Raw genomic sequence first — 18,168 nt, 5'->3', positions numbered from 1 at the left:
ATTTAAATTTTAATTAAAAATAATAAAATAAAATAAATATAATTTATGAGTGGACTCGCAGCAGAGCACATGTTCATTTCCTAAATAAATTTTGAAAAGAATAATCAACAGCATTTGAAAGTCATAACTTGGAGTGTGAATATTTTTAAAATAAATTGAATGTTTTTAGTTTTAAATTAATATTTTTTATTATTTTGATGTGTTAATGTTAAAAATAAAAAAAAAATTATTATAATTTATTTAAAAAATATATCTTAAAAAACAATCTTTGAAAAAGATAACGCTGCTAATAGTTGAGGTTTACAGTGTCATATCAAACTTGATGTAACAATGATGTCGCGGCTTAATGTCTAAAACAGTAAAACAGTTGAACTTTTTTCCCCCTTATCATCAGGTTTTTTTTTTAGAGATAAATCTATACAATAAATTATTTTGCCTCTTACTTTGCTATTTAATTATTTGGCTTTTAATTTTCTTGCTCTTTCTTTGCTACTTAATCATTTTATTATCTATCAATCACTAAACACGCATACACTTTTATTAGTAATCCCTGTAATGGTCTATCATTCACTGCTTTTACTATCTGATCACTTAACCTTTGTTGGTGGTGGTGGTGGTGGTGGTGGTTAGTCCATGCTCTTGCCGTGTCTATGTTGATTCTGCTGCTCCATCTTGTACTTTGCTCTGCACCGCACCCTCCTCTGTTTACGCTCTCCCAGTATTCTTTACAACTTTATGTTCGTAGTTGCTGCCCTGGTTAATTATTTTGGTTGCTTAGCCTCTGCTGCTGCAGCTGCTGCTAGTGTCTACGTTGATTCTGCTGCTCCATGTTGTACTTTGCTCCCTCCTCTGTTTTTGCTCTCCCTGTATTCTCAACAACTTTATGTTCGTAGTTGCTGCCCTGGTTGATCTTGATCAGTGTTGTTTTTTTTTTTGGTCTGTTATTGATGGCTTAATCATTCTTAGGCTTTAGTATTACTTTAGTACATACTAAATAAATCAAATAGTAAATCAAATCTAAAAACAATCAGCATCCCCTGCTATCAGAATTTAAGCCCAATTCATCTGCAGAGTCTCATCAGCATGCTCACACCAGAGGATTCGAGAGGCTAAATACTTCTGAAATGAAGTCTTTGCTAACTGATGATGGCTTTGATTCTTCAAGATAGAGACATGGCTCAAGTTACCAATGTATCAAAGAAACTCTCTTATAATCAACGCGAAGGATTTTTAATTTATTAGTTCTTAACATGAAAGACTAAGAACATGTGCTAAAACACAAGGACCACAATACAAATATAAGTTTTTATTCCATCAGAAAAGTCTTAAAACAAAAAAGAAACATATGATTTGTGATATATTTTCTTAATCGCTCACCATGTTTCAGAAGAAATCGACGGTTTGCAATCTAATGGTAGATCTATACCAATCTCGAAACTGCTGCAGGAAATCGACCTCGATGAATTATCCACTTCACCAATTTGTTGAATATTGATACCGTTACGTGATAATAGAATCCCCTCCAATTCCATTGCAACTTCTCTCATTGTTGGTCGGTTTCTTCCATTCAAATCCAGACATCTCTTTGCAAGATTCGCTATAACTATGGCTTCCTCTTCAGTGCAATCCCCCTTAACCTGAGCATCAATGATACCAAAGAGTCTACCATCTTCCATCAAATCAATGAAATGTTTGACTAAGCTCATGGTTTCCAGTGAATGGGTTAAGAAAATTGTTTTTTTCCCACTTAAGAGCTCCACGAGAACTACTCCAAAACTATAAACATCACTCTTCTCTGTTAATTGACTGGTTCGAAAATACTCTGGATCTAAGTAACCAAACGTACCTTGCACCTTGGTGGTCAGATGAGTTTGATCGATGGAAACTGATCTTGACGTTCCGAAATCTGAAACTTTTGCTCTATATTTCTCATCTAAGAGTATGTTTGTGGACTTAATGTCTCGGTGATAAATCGGGATAGATGCTGTCGAGTGAAGATAGGATATCGCACCTGCAGCTTCCGAGGCGATTCGTAACCGCGATTCCCATGATAACGTAAAGTCCTCGTTTTGCTCATGGAGATACTGGGAAAGAGTTCCATTGGGAATGAATTCATAGACTAGCAGAGGAACATCAGTCTCCAAGCAACATCCAAGTAGCCTAACCACATTTCTGTGACTGATTTGTGAAAGAATGACAACCTCGTTGATGAATTCTTCTAGTTTTTCTTCATCCACTATTGTAGACTTCTTAACTGCAACAATACTCCCATCAGCTAACATTCCCTTGTAAACGGTTCCCTGGCCGCCATGACCAAGTATTCTGTTCTCATTAAAATAATCAGTCGCCTTTTCCAACTCATTTGAACTGAATATCTTTGTCTTTTGAACACTACCATCACTTGAGGATAATTGTTGCTGCAATAAGAGACCACCATTCCGTTTGAAAAACTTCTTCTTCAACTGAATGCTCTTCCTTCTTTTGAAAAGTTTGTACATCCACCAAGCACCAATGAGCAAGAACAGTACTCCAAGGGCCAGACCGATAACTGTATGATTGTTACATATAGCAAGATTTGTGAATAGCTTGTAATATTATAGGTTTTCAGTCTTGCTGGAAAATAAAGTTGATTTACCATCCTCAAATTAATTACAAAAGGGTAAACTTCATTTTTACTCATATAAATTCATCAATATTCCACTTATATCCGTATAGCTTAAGTTTTTCTGTTGTTAACCTAAAGTTCCACATGTACGAAGCTAAGTGGACAAAGGAATCACATGGGACCAAAAACTGATAGTGTGAGGGTTGAAATGCCCAAAATTAATTGAATTTACTTGCTAATTTACTATATGGTTACCTTGGTAATTTGCGTGTTCAAGGTGGAGCTTGTTAATTAAATACATTGATAAATAAACAATTCATATGTCATAATCATAACAATTTTAAACATAACAAAAAAAAAGAAGATAGAGAATTACACGCTTTGCGTGGTTTGAAGGAAAATGCTATAGCTTTATAGATACAATTAAGCCAAGAAGAGAGAGCACAAAGAGAGAGGAAGAGAGTGAAAAATCAAATGTAAGAGTGAAACATTAAAAAAATATTTGTATCTGTAAATGGTCAATACTCATTGAATTATTTATGATATTCTCAGCAAGCATTAATTAACGTACTATAATTGCATTAAAAAATATAAAAATTAAATTGCAATTTCCGGCCCTTTATATTTTTTTAATGTATAAATTTGTCTGCTTAGAGTTTTCTTTATTTTAAAAGCGTAGAGTATAAAATAATATAAAAACAATAAGAGAGAAGAGATACATGCCTAGAACAGGAAACCATAAAGGATGAAGTTCGCATTTGTAGGACCCTTTTGTATTCACACATCTTGTCAATCCATGGCAAGTACTGTTTCGGTCTTCACATTCATCAATGTCTAATATATAAAGAAACCAACTGAAATGAATCAATTCATAGATATGCATATAGAAAAAAATATATCTATAATTCGATAAAAACTTGTTGATTTTTAAAAAATTATTCACAATAACATGATTTTAATTTTATTTTTTTTAATTATTAAACCATATCAATTCTAGCCTGCTCCAAGTAATATTTATTAAGTATGGTTTGTTACAACTTCTATATATGTATACAATCAAAAGAAAAATAAATCATAACAAGAATAATTAACAGCAACTATAATAACTGAAAAAGGGATAATATATTTTTGTGTGGGAAAAATTACCTCTGCATTGAAGGTAAGGGTTGCCCTCGTAACCTTCTGAGCAAGAACAACGTCTGTCTGTCATATTTGTCGTACTATTTATTTGCCTTACGTAGCAATTATCCATGGTATCTTTGTTGTATGTCCAACTATTGTTATTTAGCATCCAAGCAAGCGACATAGGAACAGTACTTGGCAATTTGTTGATTTCTTGGGGACTCCATGTTTTGGAATAAAACCAGTCCACGTCTGCTAGGAAGGCTAGTACTTTACGCCCGTCACTTCCTTGTTTACCCTCTATTAACTCGAAAGTTGAATTGAAAACCTGAAGTGAGCGAGGCCAGTCCATATCTTGACAACAGTCCTTACCAGAGCATGCACCATTTTCAAGCCGAATATTACTATTGGAACTACCGTTGGAGCAAATTGAGTCGCATCCAACATGTTCGGTCGAGCCATTTTTTGTCCACAAACTGGCTCGAGTATTGCAGCCCACTGCAATGAAATAATTGTAATATGGGGTGAAAGGAGTTCCTTCCAAATTCAAAGGTAGAACTTCTTGCCGGCCCAGAGATTCAACGGATATCACTGGACCCTTGACAACTGCACCTCTCTCTAATGTAATATTCACCAACTCCATTTTGATGCTACGTAAAAAAGCTCTAGGAGGATTGGAAGTCTCATTGCATTCAACGTCAAAAGATTCCGCCATGTAGCAATCCTTTCCAATCCCGAACGGGTATGGAATGCTAATATTTCCACAGTGGTCCGAACAATTAGGTTTTGCCAGACCAGCCGGTGCTCGCGCCGATGCTGGCTGAAACATCAGCATTAATAGCAAGAAAGAAAAAAGGGAGACAAGTTTCAGAACCTGCATACTGTTATTTTTATTTCTTCTGTTCTTCTTTGAGTTTGGTGTTCGACAATACTAGGCTTGATGTCTTTATATAGCCACCGGAGAACTTTGCATGCTTCTTCTAAGCTTAGGCGTCGTTGACTAAATGTAATTTCTTATTATAATCAGTCAATAATGACTTTTATTCCAATATGTCCATTAATTATATTATTTCTTTCTTGCTTGATTAAAAAAATGTTAATGGATATTTGGAAGGTTAATTAGATTTGTTTCTCTAGCTAGATCGTTATACGATCGAATGAAGTAGTACTACTCTTACATAATCAATTATTATGTCTAGCAATTTAAGATACTTTTTTTTAGTTATTTTATCTTTTTATTTTTAGTTATAAATCTTATTTTTAACATAAAAAGACTGACAATTGAGGAAAGTGAATGATAATAAAGTTTCTTATAAATCAAAACTTTTTAAAAAATAAGAATAATAGAGAAACACATAAAATATTTAATTTTTTTTTTTTATCTAAGTCTTCTTGCTAAAAGTCATGACAACTCTTTATTTAAAAAAAACTAGAAAACTTTAATAATATTTAAAAACGTGCATAGACTATTTAAGGCTGGTCCACCCTTTGTGGAAATAATTAAGAAAGTTCGTAGACTAAAGTAGCACGCAAATGAGATAGTAAGTCCTGATGAGGAATTAACTAAAAGAAAATAATATTCTAATTTAAATTCTATCATTTTTATATTTTAATCTACATATAAAGGTGTGATTTATTGAAGAACTTGAGTTAGTGGGTTCTTTTCTATAGTTTGATATCTAAAAACCCTCAATCCTCTGTTTTCTATTGCTCTGCCTACTTCGAAAACCGTCGTATCTTAATTATTATGGCTTCCATAATGGGTATATATATGATAATTGGATATATACGTGACACATGAAGGGTTTATCCATTCCATCACTAGACTCAATATATTGGTTTAAGCAATTGTTTTATACGGACCAATAATCTTCATGTGGAAGATTCATTAGAAAACGAACCCTTACAGAAGATTCATGTGGAAGATGTTTACTTATTGCAACATCGTAGCAACATCGTAGTCTTTTCTTAAACACTTATACCGCGTAGCCCTTACGGCGAAGATGATTCACACGCTAAAGTCACAAATGCTCAAGGAGGACGACATATTTACAATTTATGGTTTTCTAAATTTGTAATACATCAACACCACCAGGACATATTCCCGACCGGCCTGAAGCACTTGTGGATTTTTATATCGAGGAAAGTATTATTATAAAATCCTCCATTTCCTATATTTAAGTATTTATAGGTTGGTTTTTAACAAGTTTTTTATTATTTTCCTATATATGATTTGAAACATATCTTATTAATTTAATGAATGGAAATAGGAGAAGATCTAACAGAAATAGTTTCAATGAAAACACCATATAGTTTCAATCACAATATCCGGCGCTTATAAAAAATGGGTATTTATATTTTTTTTAAATATTCACTTCTAGAAAAAACTTTAAATATTAAGAATATTTTGGATACAAATTAAAACGCGTTCGGTGGAATATAGATTTTATAGTCATTCTATAAAGTGATTATTGTAATTTTTGTAAAAATAAACATATAACTTAATTTCCAAGCAGCTTCCAAGAATAGTAACGAATAGTAACTTCTACGTTGAATTTGTCAATAGTGCACAAACTATAATTTAATAATTATTTAATTTTATTTTTTAAAAAGTAATAATCCAACCTGCAATCAGGGCGAGCCGAAGATTTAATAAATTAACCAAACTGCAGAGGCCCAGCTTCAATATATCTTTAAAATTCGAATTCAAGTATTTTATGTAATTAATTAGGCAGTTTAAACCTAAGTTTCTGCTAGTACTTTTTAGGTCTGAATCTTCAAAAAAAGAGAAGAGAAGACATTTAATTCATAGAATTATATGGAATTTTTTTTCTTCAATTCACTAAATTTCTGCTGTCTAATAAAAACTAATCAAGATTATAGAAGTGGAGAATATATTCTATTCTTAAAATAATATTATCCATCATACGTAATACTATTTTACCTTAATAATTCCTTTAAGCAAGAATCATGTGTACAGCCAACTAGCAACATCGTAGTCTCTTATTAACTCTTTCCACATACGCATCCAAGGCACCACGTAGCCCTTGCGTCAAGATGATTCATATGCTAAAGTCACAGAGTGCGCGAGTAGGAAATATTTACATTTCTTGAGACATGAAGTTTGTGGTTCAAACTATTTGAGATTTTTATTTGGAGGATTTAGGTTCAAATCCTGGAGAGAAAAAAAAGTGGAATGGGATTTAAAATTGAGCTTTGTGTAGCTCAGTTGAACATACAATAAATTAACTCTTGTGATCTGTAAATTTGAGTTTTTTTTCCCTTATCATCAGGTTTTTTTAAAAGATAAATGTATACAATAAATTATTTTGCCTTACTTTTCTATTTAATTATTTGGCTTTTCTTGCTCTTATTTTGCTACTTAGTCATTTAATTATCTATCATTCACTAAACACGCATACATTTTTATTAGTAATCCTTGTAATAGTTTACAATTCACTGCTTTTATTATCTGATCATAATGATTAATTATTTTGGTTGCTTAACCTCTGCTGCTGCTGCTGGTGGTGGTTTGTCCATGCTCTTGCCGTGTCTATGTTGATTCTGCTGTCCATGTTGTACTTTGCTCTGCACCCTCCTCTGTTTTTGCTCTCCCTGTGTTCTTTACAATTTTATGTTCGTAGTTGCTGCCCTGGTTGATCATGATCAATGTTGTTAAGCTTCGTAGCTGTGTTTGCACAAAAGCTCAATCGATATTGCCTTAATCACAGACAAATAGTAAATCAAATCTATAAACAATCAGCATCCCCAGCTATCAGAATTTAAGCCTAATTCATCTGCAGAGTCTCATCAGCATGTTCACACCAGAGAATTCGAGAGGCTAAATACTTCTCAAATGAAGTCCTTGCTAGCTGATGATGGCTTTGATTCCTCAAGATAGAGACATGGCTCAAGTTACCAATTGATCAAATAAACTCTCTTATAATCAAGGCGAAGGATTTTTAATTTATTAAGTTCTTAACATGAAAGACTAAGAACATGTGCTAAAACACAAGGACCGCAATACAAATATAAGTTTTTATTCAATCAGAATCGCTCCTAACAGTCATAAAAGAAACATATGATTTGTGATATATTTTCTTAATCGCTCACCATGTTTCAGAAGAAGTCGACGGTTTGCAATCTAATGGTAGATCTATACCAATCTCAAAACTGCTGCAGGAAATCGACCTAAATGAACTATCCACTTCAACAATTTGTTGAACATTGATACCCTTTCGTGATAATAGAATCCCCTCCAATTCCATTGCAACTTCTCTCATTGTTGGCCGGTTTCTTCCATTCAAATCCAGACATCTCTTTGCAAGATTCGCTATAACTATGGCTTCCTCTTCAGTGCAATCCCCCTTAACCTGAGCATCAATGATATCAAAGAGTCTACCATCTTCCATCAAATCAATGAAATGTTCGACTAAGCTCATGGTTTCCAGTGAATGGGTTAAGAAAATTGTTTTTTTCCCACTTAAGAGCTCCACGAGAACTACTCCAAAACTATAAACATCACTCTTCTCTGTTAATTGACTGGTTCGAAAATATTCTGGATCTAAGTAACCAAAGGTACCTTGCACCTTGGTGGTCAGATGAGTTTGATCAATGGAAACTGATCTTGAAGTTCCGAAATCTGAAACTTTTGCTCTATATTTCTCATCTAAGAGTATGTTTGTGGACTTAATGTCTCGGTGATAAATCGGGATAGATGCTGTCGAGTGAAGGTAGGATATCGCACCTGCAGCTTCCGAGGCGATTCGTAACCGCGATTCCCATGATAACGTAAAGTCCTCGTTTTGCTCATGGAGATATTGGGAAAGAGTTCCGTTGGGAATGAATTCATAGACTAGCAGAGGAACATCAGTCTCCAGGCAACATCCAAGTAGCCTAACCACATTTCTGTGACTGATTTGTGAAAGAATGACAACCTCGTTGATGAATTCTTCTAGTTTTTCTTCATCCACTATTGTAGACTTCTTAACTGCAACAATACTCCCATCAGCTAACATTCCCTTGTAAACGGTTCCCTGGCCGCCATGACCAAGTATTCTGTTCTCATTAAAAAAATCGGTCGCCTTTTCCAACTCATTTGAACTGCATATTTTTGTCTTATGAACACTACCATCACTTGAGGATAATTGTTGCTGCAATAAGAGACCACCATTCCGTTTGAAAAACTTCTTCTTCAACTGAATGCACTTCCTTCGTTTGATAAGTTTGGACATCCACCAAGCACCAATGAGCAAGAACAGTACTCCAAGGGCCAGACCGATAACTGTATGATTGTTACATATAGCAAGATTTGTGAATAGCTTGTAATATTATAGGTTTTCAGTCTTGCTGGAAAATAAAGTTGATTTACCATCCTCAAATTAATTACAAAAGGGTAAACTTCATTTTTACTCATATAAATTCATCAATATTCCACTTATATCCGTATAGCTTAAGCTTTTCTGTTGTTAACCTAAAGTTCCACATGTACAAAGCTAAGTGGACAAAGGAATCACATGGGACCAAAAACTGATAGTGTGAGGCCGGTTGAAATGCCCAAATTAATTGAATTTACTTGCTAATTTACTATATGGTTACCTTGGTAATTTGCGTGTTCAAGGTGGAGCTTGTTAATTAAATACATTGATAAATAAACAATTCATATGTCATAATCATAACAATTTTAAACATAACAAAAAAAAAGGATAGAAAATTACACACTTTGAGCTTTATGATATCAAATAGACGTGGGAGTTTGTCCAGATTTTCTCCATTGTTGTACAATTAAGCCAAGAAGAGAGAGCACAGAGAGAGAGGAAGAGAGTGAAAAATCAAATGTAAGAGTGAAACACTAGGTTTTGAAATTGTACTAGTAACATATTAAAAAAATATTTGTATCTGTAAATAGTCAATACTCATTGAATTATTTATGATATTCTCAGAAAGCATTAATTAACGTATAATTGCATTAAAAAATATAAAAATTAAATTGCAATTTCCGGCCCTTTATATTTTTTTAATGTATAAATTTGTCTGCTTAGAGTTTTCTTTATTTTAAAAGCGTAAAGTATAAAATAATATAAAAACAATAAGAGAGAAGAGATACATGCCTAGAATAGTAAACCATAAAGGATGAAGTTCGCATTTGTAGGACCCTTTTGTATTCACACATCTTGTCATCAATCCATGGCAAGTACTGTTTCGGTCTTCACATTCATCAATGTCTAATATATAAAGAAACCAACAGAAATGAATCAATTCATAGATATGCATATAGAAAAAAAATATCACGAACAAATAATATGCATATAGAAAAAATATATAATAGATGTAATATATATTAAATACATGCATATAGATATAGGAACTCATTGGAAGTATTTTCTATATATTCGGATAATACAAATCTAAAGACATATGAAACTATTTTCCTATAAAACTACTTTCCTTAAAATTAATTAATCCCAATGTTATAATTTAATTGTATCATATGAAACAATTATTTTTCAGTTTTGCGGACAACAAATTTTCGCTAAACTTTATATGGTTCAGTTATGTGTTCACTCCATAAATATTTGTGTTCTCCTTAGTTCTCAGCATGGTTATTAAACTGTATCCGTCCAACAAGTAGACTTGAGTTACAGTTAATGAAGAGCTCCGCTTGAGTTATATTTGATCATAACTTGATATTATTTAATTAAAAATCTAAATTTATCTATAATTCGATAAAAACTTGTTGATTTAAAAAAAATTATTCACAATAACATGATTTTAATTTTATTTTTTTTAATTATTAAACTATATCAATTCTAGCCTGCTCCAAGTAATATTTATTAAGTATGGTTTGTTACAACTTCTATGTATACAATCAAAAGAAATATAAATCATAACAAGAATAATTAACAGCAACTATAATAACTGAAAAAGGGATAATATATTTTTGTGTGGGAAAAATTACCTCTGCATTGAAGGTAAGGGTTGCCCTCATAACCTTCTGAGCAAGAACAACGTCCGGCTGTCATATTTGTCGTACTATTTATTCGCGTTACGTAGCAATCCATGGTATCTTCGTTGTATGTCCAACTATTATTATTTAGTATCCAACCAAGCAACATAGGAACAGTACTTGGCAATTTGTTGATATCTTGGGTACTCCATATTTTGGAATCAAACCAATCCGTGTCTGCTAGGAAGGCCAGTATACGCCCGTAACTTCCTTGTTTACTCTCTATTAACTCGAAACTTGAATTGAAAACCTGAAGTGAGGGAGGCCAGTACATATCTTGACAACAGTCCTTACCAGAGCATGCACCAATTTCAAGCCGAATATTACTAATGGAACTACCGTTGGAGCAAATTGAGTCGCATCCAACATGTTCGGTCGAGCCATTTTTTGTCCACAAACTGGCTCGAGTATTGCAGCCCACTGCAATGAAATAATTGTAATATGGGGTGAAAGGAGTTCCTTCCAAATTCAAAGGTAGAACTTCTTGCCGGCCCAGAGATTCAACGGATCGAGATATCACTGGACCCTTGACAACTGCACCTCTTCCTATTGTAAAATTCACCAACTCCATTTTGATGCTACGTAAAATAGCTCTAGGAGGATTGGAAGTTTCATCGCATTCAACGTCAAAAGATTCCTCCATGTAGCAATCCTTTCCAATCCCGAACGGGTATGGAATGCTAATATTTCCACAGTGGTCCGAACAATTAGGTTTTGCCAGACCAGCCGGTGCTCGCGCCGATGCTGGCTGAAACACCAGCATTAATAGCAAGAAAGAAAAAAGGGAGACAAGTTTCACAACCTGCATACTGTTATTTTTATTTCTTCTATTCTTCTTTGAGTTTGGTGCTCAACAATACTAGGTTTGATCATGTCTTTATACAGCCACCGGAGAATTTTGCATGCTTCTTCTAAGCTTATGCGTCATTGACTAAATGTAATTTCTTACTATAATCAGTCAATAATGACTTTTATTCCAATATGTCCATTAATTATATTATTTTAATCTTTCTGTAGTTACCCAATATTGGTTTAAACAATTGTTTTATATGGACCAATAATCTTCATGTGGAAGATTCATTAGAAAACGAACCCTTACGGCAAAATTTAGTCTAAGCAAGAGTCACGAGTGTACAGCCACCTAGCAACATCGTAGTCTTTTCTTAAACACTTCTACCGCGTAGCCTTTACGGCGTAGATGATTCATACGCTAAAGTCAAAAGTGCTCAAGTAGGACATATTTCCGACCCAGAAGCACTCGTGGATTGTTTACATCGAGGAAAGTATTATTATAAAATCCTCCATTTCCTATATTTAAGTATTTATAGGTTGGTTTTTAACAAGTTTTTAATGGCAATGATTATTCTAATATAAGTATAGGTTGGTTTTTAAAATATTTTTAATTATTTTCCTATATATGATTTGAAACATATCTTATTTAATGAATGGAAATAGGAGAAGATCTAACAGAAATAGTTTCAATGAAATACATGGGGGCTAGTAAAAATATTTTGGATACAAATTAAAACGTCGTTGGTGGGATATAGATTTTATAATCATTCTATAAAGTGATTATAGTAATTTTTGTAAAAAAACAAATAACTTTTCCAAGCAGCTTCCAAGAGTAGTAACTTCTACGTTGAAATTTGTCAATAATATAATCATATCATTTTACCTTCTCTTCTAATAAAATATTTTCGTAGACGTTTGAAAGCCTGTATATTTACCAAATAAGATTTTTTACGGACATCTTCTACCAGCTACATTGATTTACATGAATCAAATTGCTAAAATAAAGTGATTAACTAATTATTCAACACTAAATCCTTCCCACAAAAATTCCTTAAAAAGTCTTTTCTTGATTTTTGGTTTTTTAAAAACTAATCCTGGCCATTATTCAAATCATTGAATTGGTCAAAGTAGATTTGTTGCAAACAACTGACAAGAGCTCAACAATGGAAGTAGAGAAAAAGATCTAGAGAGCGGTGTGATCTTTATTTAATTCCACTAGCTAGGATTAACTATATTTCAAGACAAAATCACTGTGTCCAAATCATTTTTCACAAATTCAACAAGAAATTCTATTTACCGGCAGCCTTTGGAGCCATGCACTCATGTTTTTGTAACTCAATTATTTGTAAAATTAAGAGTTAGGATGTTTCCTTCCACCCTCCAAGCTTGACTACCAAAATGTTTCTCAATGGAGTGACGATGACTTTTGTCTTACCATTACAAAGATGATTGGAACTGTTCTCTTTGAACCACCTGAACTTCCTTGAACTGGAGAAGACAACGTTCAGAAGACGATTCTATGAATAAAACAGGAGAAGAAAAGTCGCCACTTTCTTGAGGGCCATTAACTTTTTGTTACTTATAATGTGGAATATCTAGTAGATAATTAGGCAAACGGCAGAGGCCTTAATTTCATATTTAATCAGATGGCAACAAGAGACTTTTATTTAGGTATTGTACCCAGAAAGTTCCCTGCAATTTATTGATTTGGAAGAGTATTTTTTTCACTCTTAAAGTGTGATCAATTCACGCCTAATACTCTTGAAATGTTTTCATCTATGGTTTTGAAGTGTTATCTTCACAGCTATTCACAAAAGGCACAGGTAATTACGAGCTTGTTTTTACCATTTCCGGCAGTTACCAACACAAATCTTTTTTTATCTATTAATCCCTCCCACTCAATTTAACAATAAAGAGTTTTCCTTTAATCATATCCTGACATCCATTTTACACAAATAATCTTTTGATTTTTTTGGAAGCTATGTTAACTCTTATGTTTTGTTTTTTCACTAACATCAATTTCATCATTTATAACCTTTTGTCATTTATAATCTTTTGTCACTTTAGAGAAAAATAAATATTAGCGGTATCGATAGCAATTTTTTGTTATGTTTGCTTAATTAGTTTTTTAAAAGTAAACCCAAATATACTGGTCACTAGTTGTAGCTAGAAAAAATATTAGCACCCCTACCGCACCATACCTGAAATAAGCTGCTTTATGATTTAATATAATTTAAAAATTTAAAATATTAGTCAAATTCCAGACTTTAATAAATCAGTTATTAAATCCCAGAATATATATAGAAACATATTTTTATATTTTTATAAAAAATATAACATAATTTTATTTGTCCTTGAGATATTTAACCATATTCAGATTAAACATTTAATTCTTTTTGTCTTTTTTTATTTTTATAATTAAATAACATAAATAAAAATACAAACACACACACATCTCTTTTACTATATTTTTTCTTTTTTTTCTTTCCATCCGCACTTCAAAAATACAAATTCAAAACAACTAAACAAAAATTACATTACACAAATTTCCAATTTACAATAATAGCCCCAAAACAATCTGGAATTGCAGGGAAGGCCTTCTGCACCACCGGAACAGTGGCGGCGCGTGGGTTCACGCGCCGCCGCTGACACAACCCAATAGATGGGCGGATCTGGGAAGCTTTTTCTTCCTTTCCCCTTCTGCACCGGCATTGACAACTACTGTCACCTGCAAAAAGAACACAACGCAACAACAAGCTTTGCCCCCCTTCCTTCTCGGTTGTTTTTTAGATCTGCTTCCCACATATCTGTTTGGGCTTCGCTTTCTTCTCTGTTTCAGGTCGCCGGCAAGGAAGAGGAACGGACGAGAGGGGTGTCGCTGCTAGAGGCGATGGCTGGCTTCTGTGAAGGCCAATCTGCGGTGAGATGAAGAAGAGAACGGGGATGGCCGGTCTTCACGAGCTGGCGGCTGGTTCAGGAGCATGGGCTGTTTGGTCTGTCGGGTGGTGCCGGAGGGAGAAGGTAAAGAGTGTGGCCCCGGCGCTGCTGCGGCTGGCGGTTTTGGTCGCTACAGTTGAGGAGACCGAAGGAGAACAGACGCTGCTGATGGGGGAGCTTTATTGTGGTTGACAATGAGGGCGGCGCTGCTGCCGCTGATGGTGAAGACCGGTTGAGAGAGGGGGAAAGTCGTTTTGGTTCTCTCTGCCAAGAAGGAAAATGGAAGGGGGACACCTACTTTTGGTAATTGGAGGGTTCGGTTCAGAGAGGGAGCGGCTGGAGCAAGAGAGGGACGGCTAGCGCGTGCAGTGGGGTTCTCTGTTTTTGGTAGAGGGGGGTGCGGCGGCCTGCTCAATGTTTTCGCCCCTAAGAGAGTAGGGGGCTGCGGCTAAGGAAGAAGAAAATCGTTAGGATTAGGTTTTTTCTTTTGTTTTCTACTGTTCCCCCCTTGTTAATTTTCTCCGCCTCCATGCCTGTGCCTTTTGTTTTTCCCTCTTTTTTTTACTGTAGCATGGTATTTACAGGAGAAGTGTGGCTTGGCCAACAATCACATTGATCCCTTAATTTTTTTTTCAATTTTAATATATATATATATTTTTAAATGAGCAATATCAACGTCGATTCAACAAGAAAAATCAGTGATTGTAAAATTAACGCGTTAAAAGTTAAACGTGTTTTAAATACCTTAAAAAATTTAAATTCTTCGGAGATGACGTTGAAAATGCTAAAAATGATGCAAATATATATCAAAATGCAATTTTTTGAGGTTTTCATTGTTTTTTTGCCTTTTTTTATTTTTTCTGAAAATTTATAAAAAAACATGGATCAAAAATTGAATAGCAACAAGATTGATCAATTCTAATTTCCTCATAATTACTCCTCCATGTAGACTTTTATCTAACACATTGTTGACCATTATTTACTAACTGGGCTTTAATGATCTACTAGTTGTGATGCATTTTCCATGGACTTCTTCTTTTTTTTCATCATTAAGTTTCTTTTTTCTAAAGCAACTTATTCCAACTCTTTTTTTGTTTTTTTTTCCTAAGAAAAGTAATATGTTGAAATTAGCTTTTCTTTTCCCGCTTTCTCTTTATCCCTTAAATAGCTTTTTTTTATCTCTTCATGCCTTTTATAATATTGCACTCTAGTTCTATATATATATATATATCAATGCCCAATGTTGTAACTCAATTTAACCCTCATTTTTGTATATATTTTGAAAAAAATTAAAAAATCCAAAAAATATGTATTTTCAATATTTTAATCATTTTAGCTATTTTCTTCCTTTTTATTTAATTTTGTGTATCAAAACATCTTGAAAATCATAAAAAAAAATTGCAAAATGCAAAAATACAAAAACAATATAAAAATATAAAAAAATAGCTAGGGTTTGAATTTGGACCGAAGAATTGTAATATGGGGTGAAAGGAGTTCCTTCCAAATTCACAGGTACACCTTCTTGCCGGCCCGAAGAATCAACGGATATCACTGGACCCTCGACAACTGCACCTCTTTCTAATGTAATATTCACCAACTCCATTTTGATGCTGCGTAAAAAAGCTCTAGGAGGATTGGAAGTTTCATTGCATTCAACGTCAAAAGATTCCGCCATGTAGCAATCCTTTCCAATCCCGAACGGGTATGGAATGCTAATATTTCCACAGTGGTCTGAACAATTAGGTTTTGCCAGACCAGCCGGTGCTCGCGCCGATGCTGGCTGAAACACCAGCATGAATAGCAAGAAAGAAAAAAGGGAGACAAGTTTCACAACCTGCATACTGTTATTTTTATTTCTTCTATTCTTCTTTGAGTTTGGTGTTCAACAATAGTACTAGGCTTGATGTCTTTATATAGCCACCGGAGAAATTTGCATGCTTCTAAGCTTATGCGTCATTGACTAAATGTAATTTTTTATGATAATCAGTTAATAATGACTTTTATTCCAGTATCTCCATTAATTATATTATTTTAATCTTTCTTGCTTGATTAAAAAAAATGTTAATGGATATTCGGAAGGTTAATTAGATTTGTTTCTCTAGATGGTCATACGATCGAATGAAGTACTCTTCTTACGTAATCAATTATTATGTCTAGAAATTTAAGATGGACCGTCTGTTTAAAAAGAAGGAAGCTAAATTCTTATGTTTTTAAATTCTATCAGTTGTATATTGCAGAAGTTTATGTGAAGAATCCAAGCAAACTTCAATCACACGATATATATCTGGCACTTATAATTATTTTAAATATCTACTTCTAGAAAAATCTTAAAATATTAAAATAAAGTGATTAATTAATTATTCAACACTAAATCCTTACCACTAAAATTCTTTAAAAAGTCTTTTTTCTTGATTTTTGGTTTTTAAAAAACTAATCCTGGCCATTATTGAAATCATTGAATTGGTCAAAGTTGATTTGTTGCCAAAAACTGACAACCATTTAATTATTCATGAAGCAATCGTTTTCGTTTCCTATTGCAGATGGAAAAGCAATGCTAATGCTTCCACGAATTTCTGTACAATTATGCCTTGCTATAAGTGCTGATATTTTGGGACATCTTCAAATATCAAAACTAAAATTCCTCAAAAAGTCTTTTTTCTTGATTTTTGGTTTTTTAAAAACTAATCATTGAGATCATTGAATTGGTCAAAGTAGATTTGTTGCAAAACCATTTATTTGAGCTCAATAATGGAAGTAGAGAATGAGAGAGAGAGAGCGGTATGATCTTTATTTTATTCAACTAGCTAGGATTAACTATATTTCAAGAAAAAAAATCACTGATTGTGACAGAGAAGAGTACTACCAGTAAACTGTGTCAAAATCATTTTTCACAAATTCAACAAGAAATTCTATTTACCGGTGGCCTTTGGAGCCATGCACTCATATTCTTGTAACTCAATTATTTGTAAAATTAAGAGTTAGGATGTTTCCTTCCACCCTCCAAGCTTGACTACCAAAATGTTTCTCAATGGAGTGATGATGACTTTTGTCTTACCATTACGAACGAAGATGATTGGAACTGTTCTCTTTGAACCACCTGAACTTCCTTGAACTGGAGAAGACAACGTTCAGAAGACGATTCTATGAATAAAACAGGAGAAGAAAAGTCGCCACTTTCTTGAGGGCCATAACTTTATTTATAATGTGGACTATCTAGTAGATAATTAAGTACTTGGAATGAACTTTCTATCAGAAATTAATCAATAATCAAACTATTCTTTCGTATCATTTAGCACACAACGTTTACTGGTGGTCAATACTAATTGCTTACGGTAGTTAATTACTTTTGAACAAATTATCTTTAAAGTCACCTAGCTAATTATTTATATAATCATAACGGTGTAGCAATATTTATTTTATTTTATTTTATAATGTGTAGCAATTATGTAATTAAATTAACAAGTAGCTCACCAAAAATATTTATTTCACCCCACAAATTCAACTGGATGTATATGCTTGCAACGCTCAACGACTTTTCAAGGGGAAAAGGCAAACGGCAGAGGCCTTTCATAATCAGATGGCGACAAGAGACTTTTATTTAGGTATTGTTCCCAGAAAGTTCCCTGCAATTTATTGATTTGGAAGAGTATTTTTTTCGCACTTATCACAGCCCACCAATCCAATGAACTCAACCCAGGAGTTGACA

The 18,168-nt window shown here is 33.6% G+C and overlaps 2 protein-coding genes and 1 long non-coding RNA gene across 3 annotated transcripts in view; all 3 read right to left on the bottom strand.

Moving 5' to 3' along the window:
• LOC127905073 (wall-associated receptor kinase-like 2) overlaps positions 1–18,168 on the bottom strand; it is a 142,955-nt gene that overhangs the window by 40,696 nt on the left and 84,091 nt on the right. The window lies entirely within an intron of this gene.
• The window catches only part of LOC127905076 (uncharacterized), a 33,260-nt gene that overhangs the window by 13,185 nt on the left and 1,907 nt on the right, over positions 1–18,168 (bottom strand). The gene's annotated exons all lie outside the window — the stretch shown is intronic.
• On the bottom strand, positions 1,288–16,336 carry LOC127905072 (wall-associated receptor kinase-like 8). Its single transcript, XM_052451336.1, has 4 exons — positions 15,981–16,336; positions 10,686–11,213; positions 8,101–9,011; positions 1,288–1,637 (listed from the first exon to the last, which is right to left on the bottom strand). The coding sequence occupies exons 1-4, from the start codon at positions 16,300–16,302 to the stop codon at positions 1,374–1,376; spliced, it is 2,025 nt and encodes a 674-aa protein (XP_052307296.1). The 5' UTR covers positions 16,303–16,336; the 3' UTR covers positions 1,288–1,373.

This window comes from Populus trichocarpa, chromosome 3, assembly GCF_000002775.5.
Source record: "Populus trichocarpa isolate Nisqually-1 chromosome 3, P.trichocarpa_v4.1, whole genome shotgun sequence".
NCBI classification, from domain to species: domain Eukaryota; kingdom Viridiplantae; phylum Streptophyta; class Magnoliopsida; order Malpighiales; family Salicaceae; genus Populus; species Populus trichocarpa.
Note: the sequence above shows the minus strand (reverse complement) of the source record. Positions and strands in the feature narration are given on the sequence as shown.